The sequence below is a fragment of the Chlamydotis macqueenii genome, chromosome 6 (genome assembly GCF_036417535.1).
Source record: "Chlamydotis macqueenii isolate bChlMac1 chromosome 6, bChlMac1.mat, whole genome shotgun sequence".
NCBI classification, from domain to species: domain Eukaryota; kingdom Metazoa; phylum Chordata; class Aves; order Otidiformes; family Otididae; genus Chlamydotis; species Chlamydotis macqueenii.
Window position 1 is genome coordinate 36,824,872 of NC_141561.1, and position 19,598 is coordinate 36,844,469.

The 19,598-nt window shown below is 47.0% G+C and overlaps 1 protein-coding gene across 1 annotated transcript; it reads left to right on the forward strand.

Annotated features, from left to right (window-relative positions):
* The first annotated feature begins 2,286 nt into the window (after positions 1-2,286).
* Positions 2,287-19,324, forward strand: FRZB (frizzled related protein). The gene is made up of 6 exons (XM_086750815.1): positions 2,287-2,813; positions 11,519-11,566; positions 14,127-14,192; positions 16,235-16,439; positions 16,674-16,737; positions 18,224-19,324. The coding sequence occupies exons 1-6, from the start codon at positions 2,291-2,293 to the stop codon at positions 18,332-18,334; spliced, it is 1,017 nt and encodes a 338-aa protein (XP_086606941.1). The 5' UTR covers positions 2,287-2,290; the 3' UTR covers positions 18,335-19,324.
* The last annotated feature ends 274 nt before the right edge of the window (positions 19,325-19,598 follow it).

Genomic DNA, 19,598 nt, shown 5'->3' on the forward strand with positions numbered 1-19,598 from the left:
AGGACGGCGGGCGACGCTCTGCCAACCGAGCGCACGGGAGGGACCTTCACACCAATGCCGGAAGATTTAAAGCCAGCTCTCACGGGAACGTGTGTTTGGTGCTTGTGAGTTTGTGGGGATGTCAGCACTTGCTGTCCTGAGAGCGTATTTGCGGTATTTTTTACTGTTTAAAAAAAGAAGTGCGAGGTCATCTCCTGTAGACCCTGACTTGGGGGTAACAAATGAAACGTATTTAATGGATAGCCTTATAGGATGCATAGGAATATTCAACACAGCGATGCTTTTTTCTGCAAAGCACGGGTAATGTTTATAAAGCCATTCTGTGCAACTATCAATTCCAAAATGGATTGGGAGTGATCTGAAAAATTATTCCCAGAAATAAAGTACACAGACTGGAGAATTTCACGCTGAAGGGGAAAAATATGCACTAGTGGTCATTCGTGCTGCTGGTTCTCTGCATCGCTCTGGCCCATCTTGCTTGACTGGGATACCCCGGGATGCGCCGCTCGCCCATCCGTCATCGCTGCCAGGTGAGCTCCGGCCGAGGAAGCCCGTGTGTTCAGTTCCCAACCAGCTGGGTAAGACTTTTGTTACACCGCGTGCTTTTTAAACGTGTCTTTTCCACTACAAGAGGAAATTCAAGCCTCAGACTCCGCTATGACTAAATCTGAGGAGACGAGAGGGTTGAGTCAAACCAGATCTCTCTTTCATTTCCCCTGCAGATGAACAAGCTCCCTTTCCTCGCTGTCACAGCAGTTTTGCAAGCCGGGCTGAGGGGCAGGTGCAGCCTGACCGGCGGCTCCCCAGGCTGTCACGCGTGCGCAGGTACGGATGGCTCTACTCAACTCTGAGGCCCAGGGTTTCTTCAGGGAGTTGCGGGGAGCAGTTTGGTCCTTGAAATTAGCACCTGGTTGCGGAGGTGGGCAAATAAAAGGCCTAACACTTGTGCTGAGATGCCGAAACTTGTGCATGGTACCTTTGCTCCACTGCCTCTATTACAGCTCCCCCTTTGCCTGGTGTGTGCCTTCCCTGGAGCCAATGGGACTCGGAGAGATGAAGGTCTCATCTGCAGTGATAAAGTTAAAAAATGAAAAAAAAAAAGCCCTTCCGGGCACAGGACCCTGCGTTTCTGAGCCTGTACCGGTGGTTGCTTTCAGAACCCATCCGGATTTTCGGTCTGGCTTCCAGGCGCTGGCTTCGGGTAGGTGTGTTTCTGCTTGCAGGTTTGATAGAACTGCAGATACTGAAATAAGAAACCTGCTGCTACCACAGTAAAACTAAACCCAACGCACGGTCGAGCCGTTGCTCGATGCTTTTATAACCAGGCAGAATTTACTCAGTTAATAAATGCTGGTTTGTTTATATCAAGGCTCTTTTTTCAGATTAGGTGAGGCACCCTTTGTGCCACTGCTCTGCAAGCTACTTAAACATCTCTCTATAGCATTTTTTAAAGGAAAAAACTTTCTGAAAAGGAACCATGCCCCCAGCTGAGTTTGACTTTTTTTTTTTTTTTTTTAATTTAAGCCCCTCATCTTAGGCCTTTCCCATGGGCACAGTCCCCTCTAGGAGCGGTCACACCCCACCCTTGCAGCGGGACCCCTCTCCTCTCCCATTCTCCATGCCCCCCACACACGGAAATAGCGCCCGTGTCTGCAGGAGGTCGGTCTGAAACCTGGTGCCGCCACACCACTGCCTTCTTTTTTTTTTCTTCTTTTTTTTTTTCTTCTTTTTTTTTTCTTTTTTTTCCTTCCTTTTTTTTTCTTCTTCTTTTTTTTTCTTCTTTTTTTTTCTTCGTTTTCTTCTTTTTTTTCCTTCTTTTTTTTTCCTTCTTTTTTTTTCCTTCTTTTTTTTTTCCTTCTTTTTTTTTTCCTTCTTTTTTTTTTCCTTCTTTTTTTTTTCCTTTTTTTTTCCTTCTTTTTTTCCTTCTTTTTTTTTTTTCCTTCTTTTTTTTTTTCCTTCTTTTTTTTTTTCCTTCTTTTTTTTTTTCTTCTTCCCCCCCGCCCCCCCCCCCCCCGAAGCTAAGCGTTTCGCCGTTCCGCGAGGGCGGGAAGATTCTTCTTTCTTTCTCGTGTTTTTTGGGGTTTTGTTTTTTTTTTTTTTTTTTTGAGTTTTTGTTTTTTGGATCGAAAAAAGAAGTGAAACTTTTTCCGGAGAGCCGGGGCCCTCCTTTGTTCGGGGCCGGACTGTGGGGCCGGTGCGGGCGGGAGGGGCCGGGCGGCGGGCGGGGCCCCGGGCCCCAGCGCCGCGGCCGGAGGAGCCGCCCCCCCCCCCCCCCCCCCCCCCCCCTTCCATGCAACCCCCCCGCCCCCGGCCGGGTCTGTCGGCTCGGCCGCGGGGCTCGGCGCGGCGGGGCGGGATGCGGCGGGGGCCGGCGGCGCTGGCCCTGGCCGGGCTGCTGCTGGTGGTGGGGCGGGCGCCGGCGGGGCGGTCGGCGGCCTGCGAGCCGGTGCGCATCCCGCTGTGCAAGCCGCTGCCCTGGAACATGACCAAGATGCCCAACCACCTGCACCACAGCACGCAGGCCAACGCCGTGCTGGCCATGGAGCAGTTCGAGGGGCTGCTGGGCACCAACTGCAGCCCCGACCTCCTCTTCTTCCTCTGCGCCATGTACGCCCCCATCTGCACCATCGACTTCCAGCACGAGCCCATCAAGCCCTGCAAGTCCGTCTGCGAGCGCGCCCGCGCCGGCTGCGAGCCCGTCCTCATCCGGTACCGCCACGCCTGGCCCGACAGCCTGGCCTGCGACGAGCTGCCCCTCTACGACCGCGGCGTCTGCATCTCCCCCGAGGCCATCGTCACCGCCGAGGGAGCCGGTGAGGGACGGCGGGGGGGGGGGGGGACGGGGACCGGGGAGGAGGGACACGGGGCCCGCCCGACCGGACAATGGGCGCCGGCGGAGCAGCCCGGCCCCTTCGCCGCTCTTTCGGACTCGCCCTGAAGCCTCTTCTGCTTTCCCTCCGCTTTTTTTTTTCCCCCTTTCTCTTCTCCGCTCTTACCAGCCGCCACGCTGCTGGAAAAGTTTGGCTGTCGGGTAGGAGGGCGCGTGAGCAATGACAGCCCTGCCACCGTGCTGGGGAACGCTCAAAACTGGAGGAGCGACAGCCCTCTTTTCGCCTAAACTGGGAACGCTCCCGTACCTGCTTCCCTCGCCCGCCGGTGCCGGTGGCCCGTGTCGAAGGCAGAGCCGCCCAGCAGAGAGACGCTCGCCCCCGTCCCCCGGCTGCTGGCTCCCCCAGCCCCTCGCCCTCCCGAAAGCCAGCCGCTCCCCTCCCACGCAGGGCCGTCACCCCTCTGGGCCCAGACAGCGGGTTTTGGGGCCGTGGTCTCGCCGGCCTCCTCCCGTGCCAGCGTTGGCACCGGTGGAAGGGGAGAAAACAGCTGCGTCTCCGTGGTTGGCGTTGAAGGCACGGTCATGGCATGGGTTCCCCGTCAGGTCCCCGGGCTCACGAGTTGCATTTCCTTCCCGAAGTCCCCAAGGAGCTGAAGACCACTCCAGCTCCAGGGCAGCTCTCTGGGTACCTGACCCCCACGGCCTCCGAGGGGCCGTTGGAGCCCTTCGGCTTTTTTGCCGTGGTCCCACAGGCGTCAAGTGTCCAGCTGCCATCCGGCTGTATCGGGGAAGCTGGAGCATCTCTGGTTGGTTGGGTGGAGGCTTCAGACTGCCCGGGACCCCATGATGTCGCAAACCTGGTGTTGCGCAGGGGCCCTGCTCAGTTAGAGGTGCGCTCCTGGCACGGCTGCTTTTGGGCTGGGGGAGTTAGCGGGCACGGCTGCGGCGTGGGGAGCCAAGCACCGCAGAGACAGGGAACCGAAGGAGCCGTTCGATTAAGCACGCTGGTGGGTGGTTATCACGAGTGAGCTTCGACCTTTATGAAATGACCGCAGTTTCTGTCTCGCTTGAGAAAAGCGGTTGCTGCCGGAGGAACTGAGCCCTGTTTCCTTGCTGCAGAGTTGCAGCCTCTGCCAGAGCTCACCGCCGCGGGACTGGGAGAGCGGAGCCGGGGCAGGGGAACGGCTAAGGAGGGGTTGGAGGCTGAGGCACAGCAGCCCCATGTGCCCCGCGGGCCCGTTCTGCTGCCGTCCGCCTCCTTGGGTGCCTGCAGCTGCAGCGGGGCTGCGGTTGCTTGTTGACGGGCGGCAGATCCCACCGCTCCATCCTGCCCCGGCAGTGGCCCGTGAATGAAAGGAGGGTTTTTTTGTGCTACGCTCAGCACAGTATTTGACTGTGCTTCTGTCCCGTCACCAAATGCTTTATGTATCCCACTGCCAGCAATGCCAAACACTGGCATTCCTGTTTTGCTCTCATAACAAAATCTCACGCTTCGGTTTCCTGACCGAGCTCCCCAGCTCGGCCTCTCCAGGTGAGCTGCCCTCTCCACTCCTTCCCGTTTACTTTCAAGCCAGGCTCGCCCTGCTCCTTCTCTGACTCCATCACGTTGACCTCTCTGCCTCTTGAAATCTCAGCTCGATGACCGTACCCGAATAACTCCCGTCGCTCCCACTGTTTCTCTCCAACGCTTCCGATTGCTCCCTTCTCTCCATCCTTCCTGCCCCCCGCAGTTGTCCCCAACCCGTGAACCCAGCCATCTGATTTTCCCCGCTGCTGCTGCGCCTCTCTGGGGGCTGCGGGCCGGCTGGGACAGTTTGGGGAAGTGCGGTTTTGAACACCAAGCACCTTTCTCCGCAGCGTTGAGGTGCTTTCGCGTCCACCTTGAAAATGGCTCCAGGCAAAGCGAGGCTTGGCAGGTCTGCAGCGATTTGAAAGAGATCGCGTTCAAATCTGGAGGGAGGAAGTTTGTCTAAAATTGCCCCCGAGTTACCTATTTCTGAGGACCTCAGCAGTACAATAACCTCTTTGAGGGATTCCAGGGCCAGATCCATGAAAACTCTCTTTCAGTGAATGAGAACCTGATGACATTCTCATTTCTGGGCTGAAAATTTTGAACTGATGCATTATGCACCAGACTGAAAGAATCCTTCTTGAGGGAATAAAACTGCTCCTTGAGAGAGCAGAGTGAAGGATTCCTGTTCTAGGAAGAGGTAAGGTGAACACTTCCAAGTTCAATTCTCCGAGTAAAGGATCGCAGCCAAGCAGAAGACGGGAATAACCAACTGCCTAATGGGGACCATGCAGAATACCTGCTCTTGTTTTATCTCCTCAGCGCTCCAGCCCCTCGTGCTGTCTGCAAACTGCATCTAATGGGGCAGGCAGAAATAGAAATCCATTTTTTCCATGGGCTTCTGTTGTGGAAGAAGATTTTTTTTTTTTATTCTTCAGAAGTGAAATTTTGAGTTTTCTTTAGTTTTTTTTCTGCCTGCAAAGTAACAGGATCCTGCCGTTTCCTTTCCTCCTGGGGTCTCCACATGATTGCTGGCGAGCGTTAGGGCATTTGTCTCGTCCCCTCCGCGAGGCAGCAGCACAAAGGATGACACGGTCAGATGTTTGTCCTTGTCGGAGCAGGGACAGGGTTCGGAAAGCCTGATTTCTATTCCTTTGCTAATGTTAGACCACGCATCTTTCTGAGCCTCCTGCCGGGTCAGTTATTGGCTGCGCTTCAGCAGCTGGGAGGAGCTTGCGTGGACGCTCGCGAAAATTCCCCATCGCCATTGAAATAGTTGGTCTTGACCCTCGTTTCAGTGATGCCAAGTTGAAGATCATTTGAAGTTCACTTGACTTTTTTTCTTTGGCTGACATTGCAGTAGAAGATGAGAAGTTCCTCTCCAATCAGTTGTATTCCCCGTGCCTGGTAGACCGTGACTGTTGCAACATGTGGAGAAACTGCGGTTGGTGAAATCTGTGGCAAATCCCAGCAAGAAGTTCCCTTTCAATTATTGAGGTGCAGGATTTGTAACCTCTTCACAAACATCTGGAGCCTCTTTCCATGTGCAGCCCAGGTGGTAAGAAAGATCTAGGGGCTTCCTCTTCGCAGGGATGAGGGAGGCATTTGCATCATTCTCCTGATGTTCTTCAGGGCGGCTGGCACGTTGAAGGGATGGAGTAGCCGCTGCTGTGTCCGTGTGATGGAGGCAGCCCAAAAGTGCCCTGTTTAATGGTCAGTTAGAGGAAAAACTGCAGAGCCCTGGGCTTGTGCTGGTCTCCAAAACCCAAGCGTGAGCTGCTCTGCGCACTGCTGATTTGGAGGTCTGAGGTTCCTGAAGTTACAGAAACCACATTCAAACCAGTGTCCTGTGGGAAGCATATCTTTCTTGATTTTTCATTATCTGTGAGAAACACCTGGGTTCCTTCGCACCCAGGCCGGAGCAGCGGGATGCTCCAGGCATGACATGGCTGTTCTGGAGTGTGACACTGAATATTGTGGCTTTTTGTGGAGGGTCTGACAAATTGCGCTCCTGGATGGAGGATGAAGCAGCCTCTTGACAGTAGGCTAACGTTAATACGTGCTGATATGCGTGGTTTTCATCCCTCATCCCTGTCCTGTGCTTTTTGGGGCTGAAAGTGGGTCCGCTCGCAGACATTGAGATGTGCAGAGGTCCTGTTCACGTGCTCCGTCAGTCTTGGTCTCCATGAGCTGACTCTTCCTCGCATCCCTGTGCTTGGCTGCCACTGTCTACGGGTTGGCCCGTAGTGTTTACGTCTCAAGTGTCGTGTTTATTCCTGGTTTGAAGAGGGAGCTGGCAGTAAAACCAGAGCAGCGTGATGGGTACCACGCGTGTCGGAGGGCAGATCTGTCGATTGGGTTGCTGTCTTGCCGTAGTGTATTTAGGTAGAACAATAGCTCGAAGGCGTGTTGGGTTGTTACTGAGATGTTGGGGAGAAGGGAAGCAGCATCGCAAGGCATTGACCGCCCGTAATTGATGTCTGGGCTGTTTTGGGTGACTGTCCTAGGGTGGCTGAGGAGAACTCTGAATCTCTTAGAAAAAATATCACCTCTTAAAGAAAACTAAAAATTTTTCAAGTGAGTGGGACATATTTTCTTAAGTCTGATAGGAACCTATGATTTCTCCATGTTTTCCAAGTCCTCCGTACCTACCTGGCTGCCTGGATGAATTCATAGTAATCCAGTATGTGAATGTGGCATTGCATGCTTAGAAGAAAAGCCAAAGAGCCGTTTCCCATGCCTGTTTTTCGTATGGTATTAACTTCATTTCCAAAACAGTGCTTTCCAAACTCCAGATCAAATCTGCTCTGGCTCAGGCTTTGCGTAGCCATACTTAACAGTAGTCAAAGTAACAAAGGGAATCTGAACCATATTAATGATGATATCATTGACGGCGTTACGTTATCGCTTCAGTTTGTCTGCCCTTGTAGATGGAGTCCCCTCGAATGGCTTTTGCGATCTAAGCATCAAGTCAAGACCTAGGCCGGCAAACGTCGTCAAACCCTGGCAGCATTCGTTACGTGGGATAATTTGTTCCGTGGAGTGGCCGTGTTGCAGGATGCTCTGCGACTTGGAGTGCCAGTGGTCCGTATTAAATTTTAACTGGGATCAGTTTTCGTATTCCTTTCCTTCGCTGGGCGTGTTTCTGCGTGCAGGTTAGCAGAGATCCTATCTGCTCTAACAGCTGAAGTGGGTCACGAGGTCTGAATTCGTGCGTTTTGGATGGGTTTCCTAATCAGCGGGGCTCACAGATGTCTCCGTCGGAAGAAGGTGCCCAAGCAGGAGCCGCTCGCTGCGGTTCTGTCCTTTGGAGCAGGGTGCTGGGAATGACCTCACCAGTAGCTGGGCCATGTTCTTTAACTGCAGCGACAATCGGGATCGTGGTACTTTGGACTCCTTCTCTGCCTTTTTTTTTTTTTTTTTTTTTTTGGAAACTGTGATATAAGTAAGATGTTTGCTCAACACTTAAGTTTTACCAAGTTGCTTCCTTTTCCCAAACATCTCATCCAAATCTGTGGTCCAGGCATTGTTGTTTTGTACACTTACTATGCAAGTGGCTTTTATTCTCCTCTCCTTGTTAGTGGTTTGGATTTTTTATATAGCTTCCCTCTGAAAAGTGATTAATTAAAACGGCTCATTGGAAAAATCAGTTTGGATTTTTTCCCCTGCTCTTAAACAGAATTCAATAGGAAGCCCTTGGATAGGAGCTCTGGATAATATTTCCTCTTTGGCAGTCCTGCTAATCATCGCTGACAGATATTTCTTTCAAAAAGATTGTTTTGCACAGACAAAACTTGGCAGAGAGGTCGCCTCTGAAGAGAAGTGGAACAATAGGAAGTCAGCTGTTTATTTTTTAAAATAACTTTTTTTTTCTTCCCATGTCTACGTTACAACTGAAGATCCAAGCAGCGTGCACCTCCTGATGGAGAGAGGTCTCTGCCCTTTTCAACTGCTGGGATTTGGTGGTTGCTCACACCCACCCAAGGTCTTGCCAGTGGCTGGTGGCAGGGCCCAGACCCTTTTCCCGTCACGTCCCTGGTAGGGGAGAAGAGGGCCGGGCTGTATGAGCTTGACAGGGGAAGGATCAGGGAGATGTGAAGCTTTTCTCAAGGTGTGTCATACCATGGTGGAGGTCTCCGGTCCCCTCCGCAAGCCCACGCTCCTCTCCATCAGCAGAAACTGCTCATCCCTAAATCAGCATGAATGCACTGGGAAAGGTGAGCATCAAGGCAAGGTCAGTACCTGGGAGCCATTTCCTTGGGTAGCTGCTCTCCACACAACGTCTGGATTACTCCCACACTCCCAGCTGCTCCGTCACATATCCGCAACCACAGGTTTGGGGTAGGACGAGTGACCTGGCAAATGACTGAGTGCAGGATTAGGAAATGGGCTGAGGTTGTGGTGTGTTGTAATTGGTAAAAATAAAATAAGTTGTGTACCTAGGAGCGGAAGGGAGTGGAAAAGCGGTTCAGTTCTGTGTTTGTCTGCGGGTTTATATTGGGCACATGGAGTGTTTACTGGCCCCCCTTGCGTCCGTGTGCGTCTGAAGGACAGTTCCTCAGCCGAAAGACGTGAGCATCGTACCCCCGAGTGGGGTCAGGGAAGGTTGCCAACCCCTTGCTGGGCTCTGGTTTATTTTTAGTTGTAATTCCAGGGTGAATTTGACTTGGTTTGCTCAAACACCAAGAAGTGGTGACCGCTTGGATCAGTCCTTGGTTTAGGAAGGGAGAGCGCACTTGGAGGCTACTATTTCCTTCCCTGTTCCCTCTGTGGATATGAAGATGGTAAGAATTTAACTTGATACTTCCTTTGCCTCCTCTGTTGATGAAAACCTTTTCTGCCCCCAGTAACAATTTTGTTGGCATAGGAAACGTGCTTTGGAAGTGTGAACGAACCATCCCTTCGTTCGTAACTCAAGTGCCTATTTTGCTAGGAATTGTAGCTTGCTGGGTCACATGAAGCACCAGAAAGAGTTGCCTTGGCCACGTGCAAAGCCAGGCAGCCTTGAAGGCAATCAGAGAAGTTGGCCAAGGCAACAAAACGAGATGGGTGGTGAATCTGGTTGGCTTTCTCTGCATCGTTGTTGAATGCCTAGAGAATGGTGAAACATTTCAGGCTGGTCTTTGGCACATGGAGGAGCAGAGTCACCTCTCCGTGGTTGGCAGCTGGGAGGTTTTGCAGACTTTGGTCTGCAGTAGGAGCAGGTGGGAGGATTGTCAGGCTGTAGACCCAAGCGCTCTCTGTACTGTTACCACGTCAGGAGTTGCAGGTTTAAAACGAAGCACTGGCTACACGAACGAGGCAACAGAGGGTTGGCCCAGGAGAGGAGGAATGGGAAGAAGTGTGGTCATCACCTTACTTAACCATTTGCATTTTAATTCCTCTTTCATCCTGTCCTAGAGTACATGATACAATGTAAAATGAATTTAAATTTGATGAAGACGTCTGGTTTGTTGTTTTTTTTTTTGCCATATACTATTGGTAGAGGTCACGATCTCTAGTTACTACCCAATAACAACAGCTTTTTTAAAATTTGAGAATAGCTCAGGTAAATACTCAAAGTAAAACACCCAAGTAAGACTTAGCGTGTGTAATCTGACTTGTTCAAGGCGGCATGGAGAAGCCTCACAGCTGCGTGGAAGTGTGTGGCAGCTGAAAACCAACCAAGTCTGAAGCGAAAAAACCCATGAAAATGTTTAGTTTGTTCTATAAACAAAGATACTGTGGTAGTTTGAAACTTTATTTGGAAGAAAATGAGTGTGATTTTTAGTAGCAATATTGGATGTAAAAGGGCAGTTATTCACTCCTTCTGTGCTATTTTCTGTACCCTTTGCTCTTGACATTGGTAGGAATCATTGTCTCAATTTTGTGAGGTTAATTATTATGTTAGTAAGGGAATTAGTTGTTTTTCAGATGTACTCTTGCCCTGACTGTCGTTTAGCCATCTCCTCATTTATGTAAAGGAAGTCTCATGTTGTTATGAGAAGTATAATTATGCATTAAACTTGAGATTTTTTTCCTAAAAGGAGGATGGCCAAATTAGAAGATTAACTAAATAATATTAGATTTCTTGTAAACAGGTATTTTAAATATGTATTTACAGAATTTGTGATTAAATAATGGCCCCAGCCCTTAAAATTCAGTCCACGCATCTAAACCCTTCACCTGTACCAAGCAGCGTCAGTGTCCTGGGCTGTCCTACAGCCAGATCCTTCCAGCTCAAGCTGCAAGAGGGGAGCTTTGCTACACGGTCGTGTGTTCATTTGTCCTCTGCTGTAAAAGCAGTGGTTGCATCCGTGACAATGTAGGGATGTAAGGAAGGTGGTGTTTGTATGACACCAGCTTCCAGAGTGGAAAAAGCTGCATAAACGTTTGGGCACGCAAACTTAAAGAAGGGCTTTTTCTGTGAAAGCTCACTTGGTTTTCCATTGTAAGTGTCGTTCCAATACAGCATTTCCAATGCAGAAATCTTGTTTCTCTTGCTTTTATTCTTTTTCTCAACTTGTACAACCTTACAGGCATTAACATACTTGTTTTTCATGATTACGTGTATGTATAAACTCATTACATTGTGTAATTTAATAACCAACAGGTTTGAAATGACGCGTTTTACTAATATGGGACACATTCCACTTAGAAATGCATGTAAAAGCCGTTCTTTGGGCATAGTGCCCTTTTTTCCCCTTCTGTTCCTTATCTGTCCTTCAAACTAATCAGTATGTTTTTAAACTGAGGGGAAGGGGAAGGTCTGGAACATTTGTTTTGGCATTTGCTCCGACGATATGATTGTGGTTGGTTGGTTTGATTTCCTCAGTAACCAAAAAAAAACAAACCAAAAGTAATTTCTCCTTCATCATCTAATTAAATGCAAACAGTACGGGTACTTTTTGTTGGTGCTCGTAAGTTCGTGCCATAAATTTCCATCCTCATCCTAAACCTGCCAGTCTGTGCACCAGTAGAAATGGGATATTTAGTCTTTTCCAGCATTTAACGTGAAGTTCAGATAAGAAATTGTCAACTTTCATGGCCTGTAGGACATTACAATCTGTTTATTAAGTTCTTAAGTTTTAATATACTAAATATTATAGAAAGAGAAAACATTGTAATATGGGTGTATTGAAATAATCCAGTATTGAAAATATTAACATTTCTGTGCCTATTTTACGAATCCATTGCAGATTTCCCTATGGATTCTAATAACGGCAACTGTAGAGGCGCCGGCATTGGTAAGTACGCTTTTATAAAACTGTATAATAAGCTGTAGTCTTTCAGATCCTTTTAATACTTGATTAAGTAAGAGTGGTACCAAGTGGTGGTTAAATCCTCTGTCTTGTCTGGGAATCTTGTAGATCGTGCTTTTGTACCCCGTGGGCAGGTGGGATTTGGGGCTGGGCAGCCTGTGGACCTCTCAGCAGACAACTCAAGTTAACTCTTCAGCACATCTTTTAGCGCTCGTCTCTTCTGCTTTTGTCAGGGCAAGGTTTCCAGCACATCAAGAGGACTGTGCTGGTTTCATTAGAAGTTTTGTCTTGAACGGTGAGAATGATCATGAAATGGATCTTCACTGGGTGAAACCCGGTGAAGATAATGGTTCATTCTGACTTCAGAGTTTGCAAATTGAATTCTGACCTCGTGGTGGATAATGGCAGAGCTCCCGTTAACCTGAGGAGATGGAGTCTAAGACCTTCTGGGATCTGCTTCGTCAGATGCTTTTCAAGTCATTTAGAAATATTTCCCGAGTTTTTTTGTTTGTTTTTTTTTTTTTTATCCTTAATTCATCAGGGGAGCGTTTGCCAGGCTTGAGCGTTTGCACCGATGGGCGTTACAGCCGGGATTTAGCTTGTGCCCGCCCACATGTGTAAGATGGCAACTGTCCTGTAAGTTGGGACTTTCCCTCGGCATCAAGAGACGCAGTACATTTTTATAGCCGCCTTTTGTGGGTGTTCCTGCTCCCGGGGGAAAGCTCAGCTTTGCCAGAAACGTGCATCAATCCAGCAGACGTTCTCTGTTACGCGCCTTGTGCGTGCCTCCAAATACACCATAGCAGGAATTGGGAGAAAGGAGCTGCTTCTAGCCCTGCGACTGACACTGTGACTGACCTTGGCGAGTGACGCTGCGCTGGTTTCTCTGTCTCTAAAGAGTAGTTACAGCATTCTGTAAAGTTCTTCGAAATGTAAATTTTAAAAACACCAGGGCAACTGGAAGATGTCCTCCATTGAGAACATGGCCAAGTTTATAATTTGTTTCTAAGACAAGACTGATAAAATATATTCCTCAAATTAATAAAATAAAATAATCCAATGCCGTCTTAAAATTGAGGGAAACGTGTTCTTGTCTTCTAATTTAGACTGTTTCATTCTGCTTGTGCCACAGAGCAAAGTACTGTAGAGCAGGAGAACGCTGAAGTGTACGACTTGTTGGACGTGAACACTGAGGTGCCTGCCTGAGTATGGGTCACGGGAGCAGATCTTTTATGGCCTGTTGCGAGGCGGCTTATAAAATGGTTTGGCCTAAAATATGCGTGAGCTCCCACAGGCAGAAGGGAAGCCAAAAATCACTTCCCCTCACTGCCTTTATTATTTTAACACCGTCTCATACAAAAGCTGAAGTCTGTAGGACTCTCTATACAGATTCCTGAGGATGTGTTTGAAATTCAAGGAAACAATACACTCTTCTTTTGAAACGTTGTCCTTTTTCCTGTATTTTTCTTTTAATTTTCAACTACAAAAATTATTTTGATAGAAAATAAATAATGATTTGAGAAGTCCATAACCATGATTCCATCTCTTTTTTTTTATTTTTTTTTTTTCAAATATGCAGAAATCTTATATAGCAAATAAAAGTTCTTTTTCAGACTCTTAGTGTTGGATTTAACTAAATCACTAGCTTATACGCATTGGTATTTTAGAATGAGGCATGTAAATGCTAAGCCAAATGTCTGGTGGAGTTAGTGAACGCGTGGATCTGGAGCTGCAGCGTTAGCACTCCCCGGGCCCTGATGGAAATGGCTTTACCTCCGTTACCATTCCCAGCTGTCTGGAGGTTGCACCACTGGAAACGCTGCTCTGATGGTGCCCATTTCGATGGCCTTTTGAAGACCATCCTCACTGCCATAAGGGCTAATAATTTCCCTATTTTAATTAAACCTGAGGTTCTGGGTCAAAATAAACTTGTGTAAAACTTACACAAAAATTGAGGAAGAGCAGGATCCAAGGTAATGCCAAGCACCTGCAGTAGTCAAGTGAAGCCCTTCAGCCTCTTAAACTCGATCTCTCTTAAGTCTTCTGCCGGATGCCGCTGAAGAGACGAGATTTAGGTTTCATTTTGTCAGGACCCCCCCAGAAGCATTCGGAGCAGGGAGCCATGTGCTGCTTGATCCCACCACCCTCCGACGCGCTTCATCTGTCGACTGCAGCTCTTGGACATCTTCATGTGTAAAGGGGCTGGGCCACTCTTAGAAACTGTACGGCGTAACTCCAAAGGTGAACTGTACCTTGAGAACTGCAGGGTTGTGGGGTTAGTTGGCTGTAGTATTTTTGTTCTGTTTTGTTTTTTAAATTTCAGCATGTCAAGTTTGCTCCTAGAAACCTTTGAGATCTCACGGACAGTTCCCCAACACCTTCCCGCAGAGCAGACCAGCAATGCGCTGTGGGTTTGAATATTTCACTCGCCTGTTATAAAAAGTCGATTCAGTGCCATTTCCGTTAGGTGTCGGCTTGGGGTTTGGGGGAGATTGTCGCTCAACATATGCTCTTTTCTTTCTAAAGAAAAGTTTCTGTCTTCTAGAGCGCTGCAAATGCAAGCCGATAAAAGCGACCCAGAAGACCTATCTACGCAACAATTACAACTACGGTAAGGACAGCTGCGGGGCTGGCTCCCGGTGGTTTTAAGGCTGCCGTAAGGGGAAGATTTTCATTAAAAAAGTCTCTGGGCCCAATTACTGATGGGTAATCCATCAGTACTTGTTACAGAAGGAAGATGTGGCCTGACACGTTTCCAAATTCCAAACCGAGAGGGCTTCTGGAAGGATGGAGGGGATTAGCTTAATGTGTCTGTGTTGAGATTGTTATTTCAGCATCAGCACAGGCGTCCGGGGTTCGTGCACTTCATTTGTGTGAAAAGCGATGTGACAAAAATGACACTGTGGGCTGCAATGCCTGAACTGCCGCTTTGATTTCCAGCTCCAATACGCTCTGCTTTCACAGGAAAGGATGTTTTTACTGAGTTCCATGGCTACACACTCACACAGGCACGCTAGGTTCTTTCCTTCTCGCTTAGCAAAGCCAGCAATGAGCATCTTGCCAGCTGTGTTACTCTCTCCCTATTACCTGTCAAAGAGCACGGTGTCCATGTTTTGTCTTCTCTGGTCCGAATTGTCCTGGTCTTCAGGCATACCACAGGTCCAGGCTGCTGCTTTTCTTCATACAGTTTGTTTTAAGGAAATTAAGCTGATGAAGGCAGTGAACACGTATCACAAAAGCTGAAAAATTGGGCCTGTCCTTTTTCCCGTTAATCATGTGAATAGCCTTAGGCTCGCTGAACTTAAAGACTTCATTTAAATGGCAGTGATTGCGTAATATTTACTAAGATTATGCATTTATACAACTATTGTCGGATAAGCTTCTTTTAAAAATAAATCCTATTAAAAGCTAAGAAATTAGAATTGTATTCAGTCAAACATCATTGGTTTTATTTAGGTGACTAGCCAGTTTTCTGTTGTTTTGGTGGATTTGTTTGGAAGATCTTTACAGGGCGACTGTTCTCTAGCGGGTACCACACCTGCACATGGCAGAGAGTCGCTGAGCGTGCTGCTGCCCATCTTGTCAAGCTTTTGAAATTAAAGAGGTTTCAAAATGCATTTGAAGGAACTCTGAGCTAGAGCAAGATTTTGTTTTGAAATCTTAAAGAGGTTTTAAGGAAGTGGATCACTTGGGGTAAATGCTGTATGTTAAATGGATAGCAGCTTTTAATTGTTGGCAGCTGTATTTAATGTGGCTGCAGTGCATGCTGGCTGGTTGTCTTTGTGGGCAATGCATGTGAAGAGAGGAGATGTGCAAGTCCATGGTTTTCTTTCTCCCCTATTACTTTTTTCACATAAATTAGAAGAAATTTGGAATCCAGGGAATCTGCGATGTGTAATGGAAAAGGACTTTTGTTTGCAAGCTGTGAAAGACGTGGCATTCTCTAGAGCATGACCTCTGGGTTGGCTTCGCATTTGCATGTGCTGTCAGTTGAGCGGTCACCATGAGAGAAATGCGAAGCATTGCCTTTGAAAGGCGACTTTCCCGCCTGTGCAACTTAAGGCAAAGAGAAAGGGTGAGGGAGGAAACAATTAGACGGGTCATCAGGTCAAGATCAGGAGCATTTGGAGTTCATAAAGAGCAGAGCAGATTGGTGCTGGGTCACTGGAGAGAGAATAAAAAAAGTAAGGGCTTGTCATCCAGCAGAGGCTGTGATACGAGAAGTTTTAATGCACGTTCATGTTTTGTGAAAGGCTGAGAGTGACAAATTAAGTTTGGGCATCTGTACTGCACGTAGTCAAAGAAGGAGCAGTTACAGCTCAAGGGAACATACAAGGAATGAATTAAATATATTCAAAGTGGAAAGGGCGAGGAAGAGGGGATGCTAAAAATAAGGCCCAGCTTAAATAGGATGTAAATCCAACTAGTACATAGCTCCTGCTTGTGACCATACTGTTAGGAGATCTAGGAAGCTACCTGCACCCTCTTGGTGGAGGATGAAGCAAAGAGATGGGGGCAGGGACACGGCTGGAGTTAGCTAAGCTTTTGGTAACGGACCATGCAAAAGACTAATCCCAGAGGTGACCAAGAACGGCTTGGGGTGAGCTGCGTTATCTGCTGCTGCTAACTACCCTCTTTGTGACATTTTCCCAGTCATTCGGGCTAAAGTGAAAGAGGTCAAGACTAAATGTCACGATGTCACTGCGGTAGTAGAAGTAAAGGAGATCTTAAAATCTTCCCTGGTGAACATCCCAAAGGACACTGTGAACCTTCACACGAACTCCGGCTGCCTGTGCCCACCGCTCAGCACCAATGAAGAATACATCATTATGGGCTACGAAGACGAGGAGCGCTCCAGGTAACTCTTTCTGCGATGGAGGATATTTGTTGCTGTCTGTTCCCTGGCCTGCAAAGCTGAACTTCAGAGCCACCAGGAAAGGAAAACTTGGTGTGGCTCTCCGTACAACTCCTTAATGGTATTCAGGGGGAACAAGGGGTCTCTGTGGGCACAGAGATCTTAGCCTTGCGTGTGTTGAGTTGTACGGCTTGTGCATGCCTGTTGATGGAGTAACTGGTTGTTTCTGTTGTGTAGGTTACTCTTGGTGGAAGGCTCCATAGCTGAGAAATGGAAGGATCGTCTTGGTAAAAAGGTGAAGGTAAGAAGATATCTCGTCAAAAGTCAAATGTTGCAGATATCATGAAACATCGACATAATCCTTTCAAAGTAGGGGAAGAAAATACACATGCTGACCCCAGTTAATTAATATCAAGTGTCAAAAATTAACTTGGTGTCTTATTTGCTATGTTACTTGGAAATGCACGCTGAATAAACTAAAGGAATACATTGAATTACCCCAAAGTGCACCAGTGGAGGAGCAATCAAAACCTCAGTCTCAAAAAAGCAAACAGTAGGAATGCTTTAACTCCGCAGGCAAACTGCGCTCTGCAACACACACCTGCTTCATTGGGACTGTGATACGAAATTAAAAAAAAAAAAAAAAAAAAAAAGAGGGCTCCACAAATGTTTTCCAGACTAAGTCAGAATTACACTTTTCAGATTTAATATTCTTTAAATACAGTTCTCTTTCCAAACTGCTTGGATTAGCAACTACTTTAAATTTACTGTTCTGGCTTAGATGAGAGAGGTACACGAGAACAAAGTCGTGTTGTAGGGAACTGGAAGCAATGAGCTCAGGTGGAAGCAATATATGAAAATATATTCTAATGTTTTCTTGTTTAAATGTGTCATAATGCCTTCCAAGTTCTGGAAGGATTGCTTTTTTTATGTTTTGATGCACTGCAAAGTATCAGTCATTTTGACCTTGTTAGGAGTGTCATTTTACACAGAATATTCTTATTTTGGCAGAATTTCTCAGCCCTTGATTTGACATAGTGGTTGTGCCTGTGCAAACCAGTCTCCTCTTCCACTCAGCGCTTTCTCCAAGAGCGTTGATGGTGACTGGCAGGAAATACTGTTCTGATTTTCTCTGCACATTTGTCACATCCACTGAGATTACGTGAGCAAAAAGATATGGGGATCTTATTCCAAGTTGTTGTTTGATTTGGCAGAACCTTATGAAATCCAGTGCCGCAGAGCAAATACCACATTACTGCTGTGGGCTGTCTTCTGCGTAGTTCCAGTTCTTGGGTGGCAGGGTCATTTGTTGGGGTTTTTTGAAACTCATTTATTTTCTTACTTATTTCCTTGTATCAAACATGGGTTTCTGTTCAATTTGGTTGCTTTTCTATCAAGCAGCGGTTTCACTATGCAGAATGTTTTTGTGGTAGCTTTAGAGCATCGTTCTACCACAGCAGTAGAGCAGCCAACGGATGTAGAAAGCGCGCAGAAGCTGGTGAGAAGGTTGTCCACGGTCAGGGGAGCCTTGTGAGGGCACGACCATCCCCAGAGCTTTACTAGAGTATGGATCCCCTTCATTCACAGAGGCTACAAGAAAGCTAGGAAACGGTTTTTCTTTTTAAAGTGACTTTTACCATTTGAGCCCAGCACAAGGTCATATGGTGGACAGAGCAACGGCTTTTATTTTTTTTGCTGCTGTTTGTAAACACATGCATTTGTTTTACATATGACTTATGTCCCCTTCTGTAATCTCTTTTATAATTTCTTTGCCTTTCAATATGCAGCGCTGGGACCAGAAACTCCGCCACCTCGGGAAGGGGAAGGGAGAGCCCGGACACGGCGACTCAGCTCCGAAGCCTAGCAAACCCAGCAGTGCCCGACAAGCACGTAGTTAGATGTGGGACGCCCTACGGTGAGATGCAGTGGACTATCTACCAAGACTTCATTGTTGGAGCAGCAAAGGAGAAATTGCACTATTGCACGTTATATTCTATTGTTTACTACGAAATAATGTTTTAGCTTATATTAGTTTTTATTCTCCCTCTTGTTTTCTGCCTTTATTTTTTTTTTTTTTCGGATGTGTGCAAGCTCTGGAAATATATATTTTTTTTCTGTTACTAAGAGTTACAGAAAACTGCCCTTATGAGATGGGGAAAGATAACGACATGTGGATTTACCATTTTATCTGCTGAATCTTCTTACAGAGAAAACTCTGATGCAGGCAGGAACGAGTTCTGGCAAAGACCATCGCTTAAAGTCATGACTCACACTGGCTTCCCCCTCTCACTCTTTCTTGGTCCCTGTTTGCTGAAAGTCCTTGTGTTGGGGGGAGGCGTTTGATCCGTTTTTAAGTGCTTAATTTTTTTAATTCTGAAATATATAAAGAAATGATGTTAAGAGAACTGTTTTAATCAGTACACCTTTGTTAAGTTTTCTTACTTATAAATAAACCACTTGTGTAAGCCAAGTCTAACTTAACATATTTCCTGCGACAAATACGGTGTGCTTGTCCACGTGGGACCTGGGTTTTCCAGTGCTCTGGACCTTGCAGGAAAGGTGGTGTCGTTCTGCTGCTGCAGGACGTAATTTCTAAGATGCTACTTCTCTTATAACGGCAGTTTTTTCTCCCTTTTCTTTCTTTTGTCTGCTGAGTTGTAGGAGTAGACTGCCTTACAGGCCTGCTTCTCAGTACAGGTCTGCACTTTATCCTTTGGATTTTGTGGTGTTATTCCTAAATCTGTGCCTACATAAACACATGTTCGATGCTCAGTAAAATCTGTCCAATAAAAGAATTGTAGTTGTCAACACAGACCTTATCTGACTTTTGAACCAACGTCACATTTTTATATTACTGTTAAAAATATAAAAAGAAAAAAAACCCTTCATTTTTGTGCTTTTATAGAATTCTTTGCAGATAGTGGTGACATTTGAAATTATCACTCTGTTTTTCTATTCACTCATGCCCAAAAGAAATTAAAATGGCATCAATAACAGTCCTCTTTGCTGTAATACACGGAGGAGAGCTAGCTCTGCTTGAGGTGCAAATGGCTGTTGCGTTCCCAGCTTTGTCTTAAATGCCTTAGGGCTGCTTTTGTGAAGAGAACAGTGTTGTGGTTGTTAGGTAGTTTTTGAAAATACGACGATAATAAGTAAACAGAA

What these genes read in the sequence shown, in the direction of transcription:
- FRZB (XM_086750815.1), top strand. Translation starts at nt 2,291, where the DNA reads ATGCAACCCCCCCGCCCCCGGCCGGGTCTGTCGGCTCGGCCGCGGGGC. An exon ending in CGTCACCGCCGAGGGAGCCG is followed by an intron (nt 2,814 to 11,518) that starts GTGAGGGACGGC and finishes AATCCATTGCAG; the next exon opens with ATTTCCCTATGGATTCTAAT. An exon ending in CTGTAGAGGCGCCGGCATTG is followed by an intron (nt 11,567 to 14,126) that starts GTAAGTACGCTT and finishes TCTGTCTTCTAG; the next exon opens with AGCGCTGCAAATGCAAGCCG.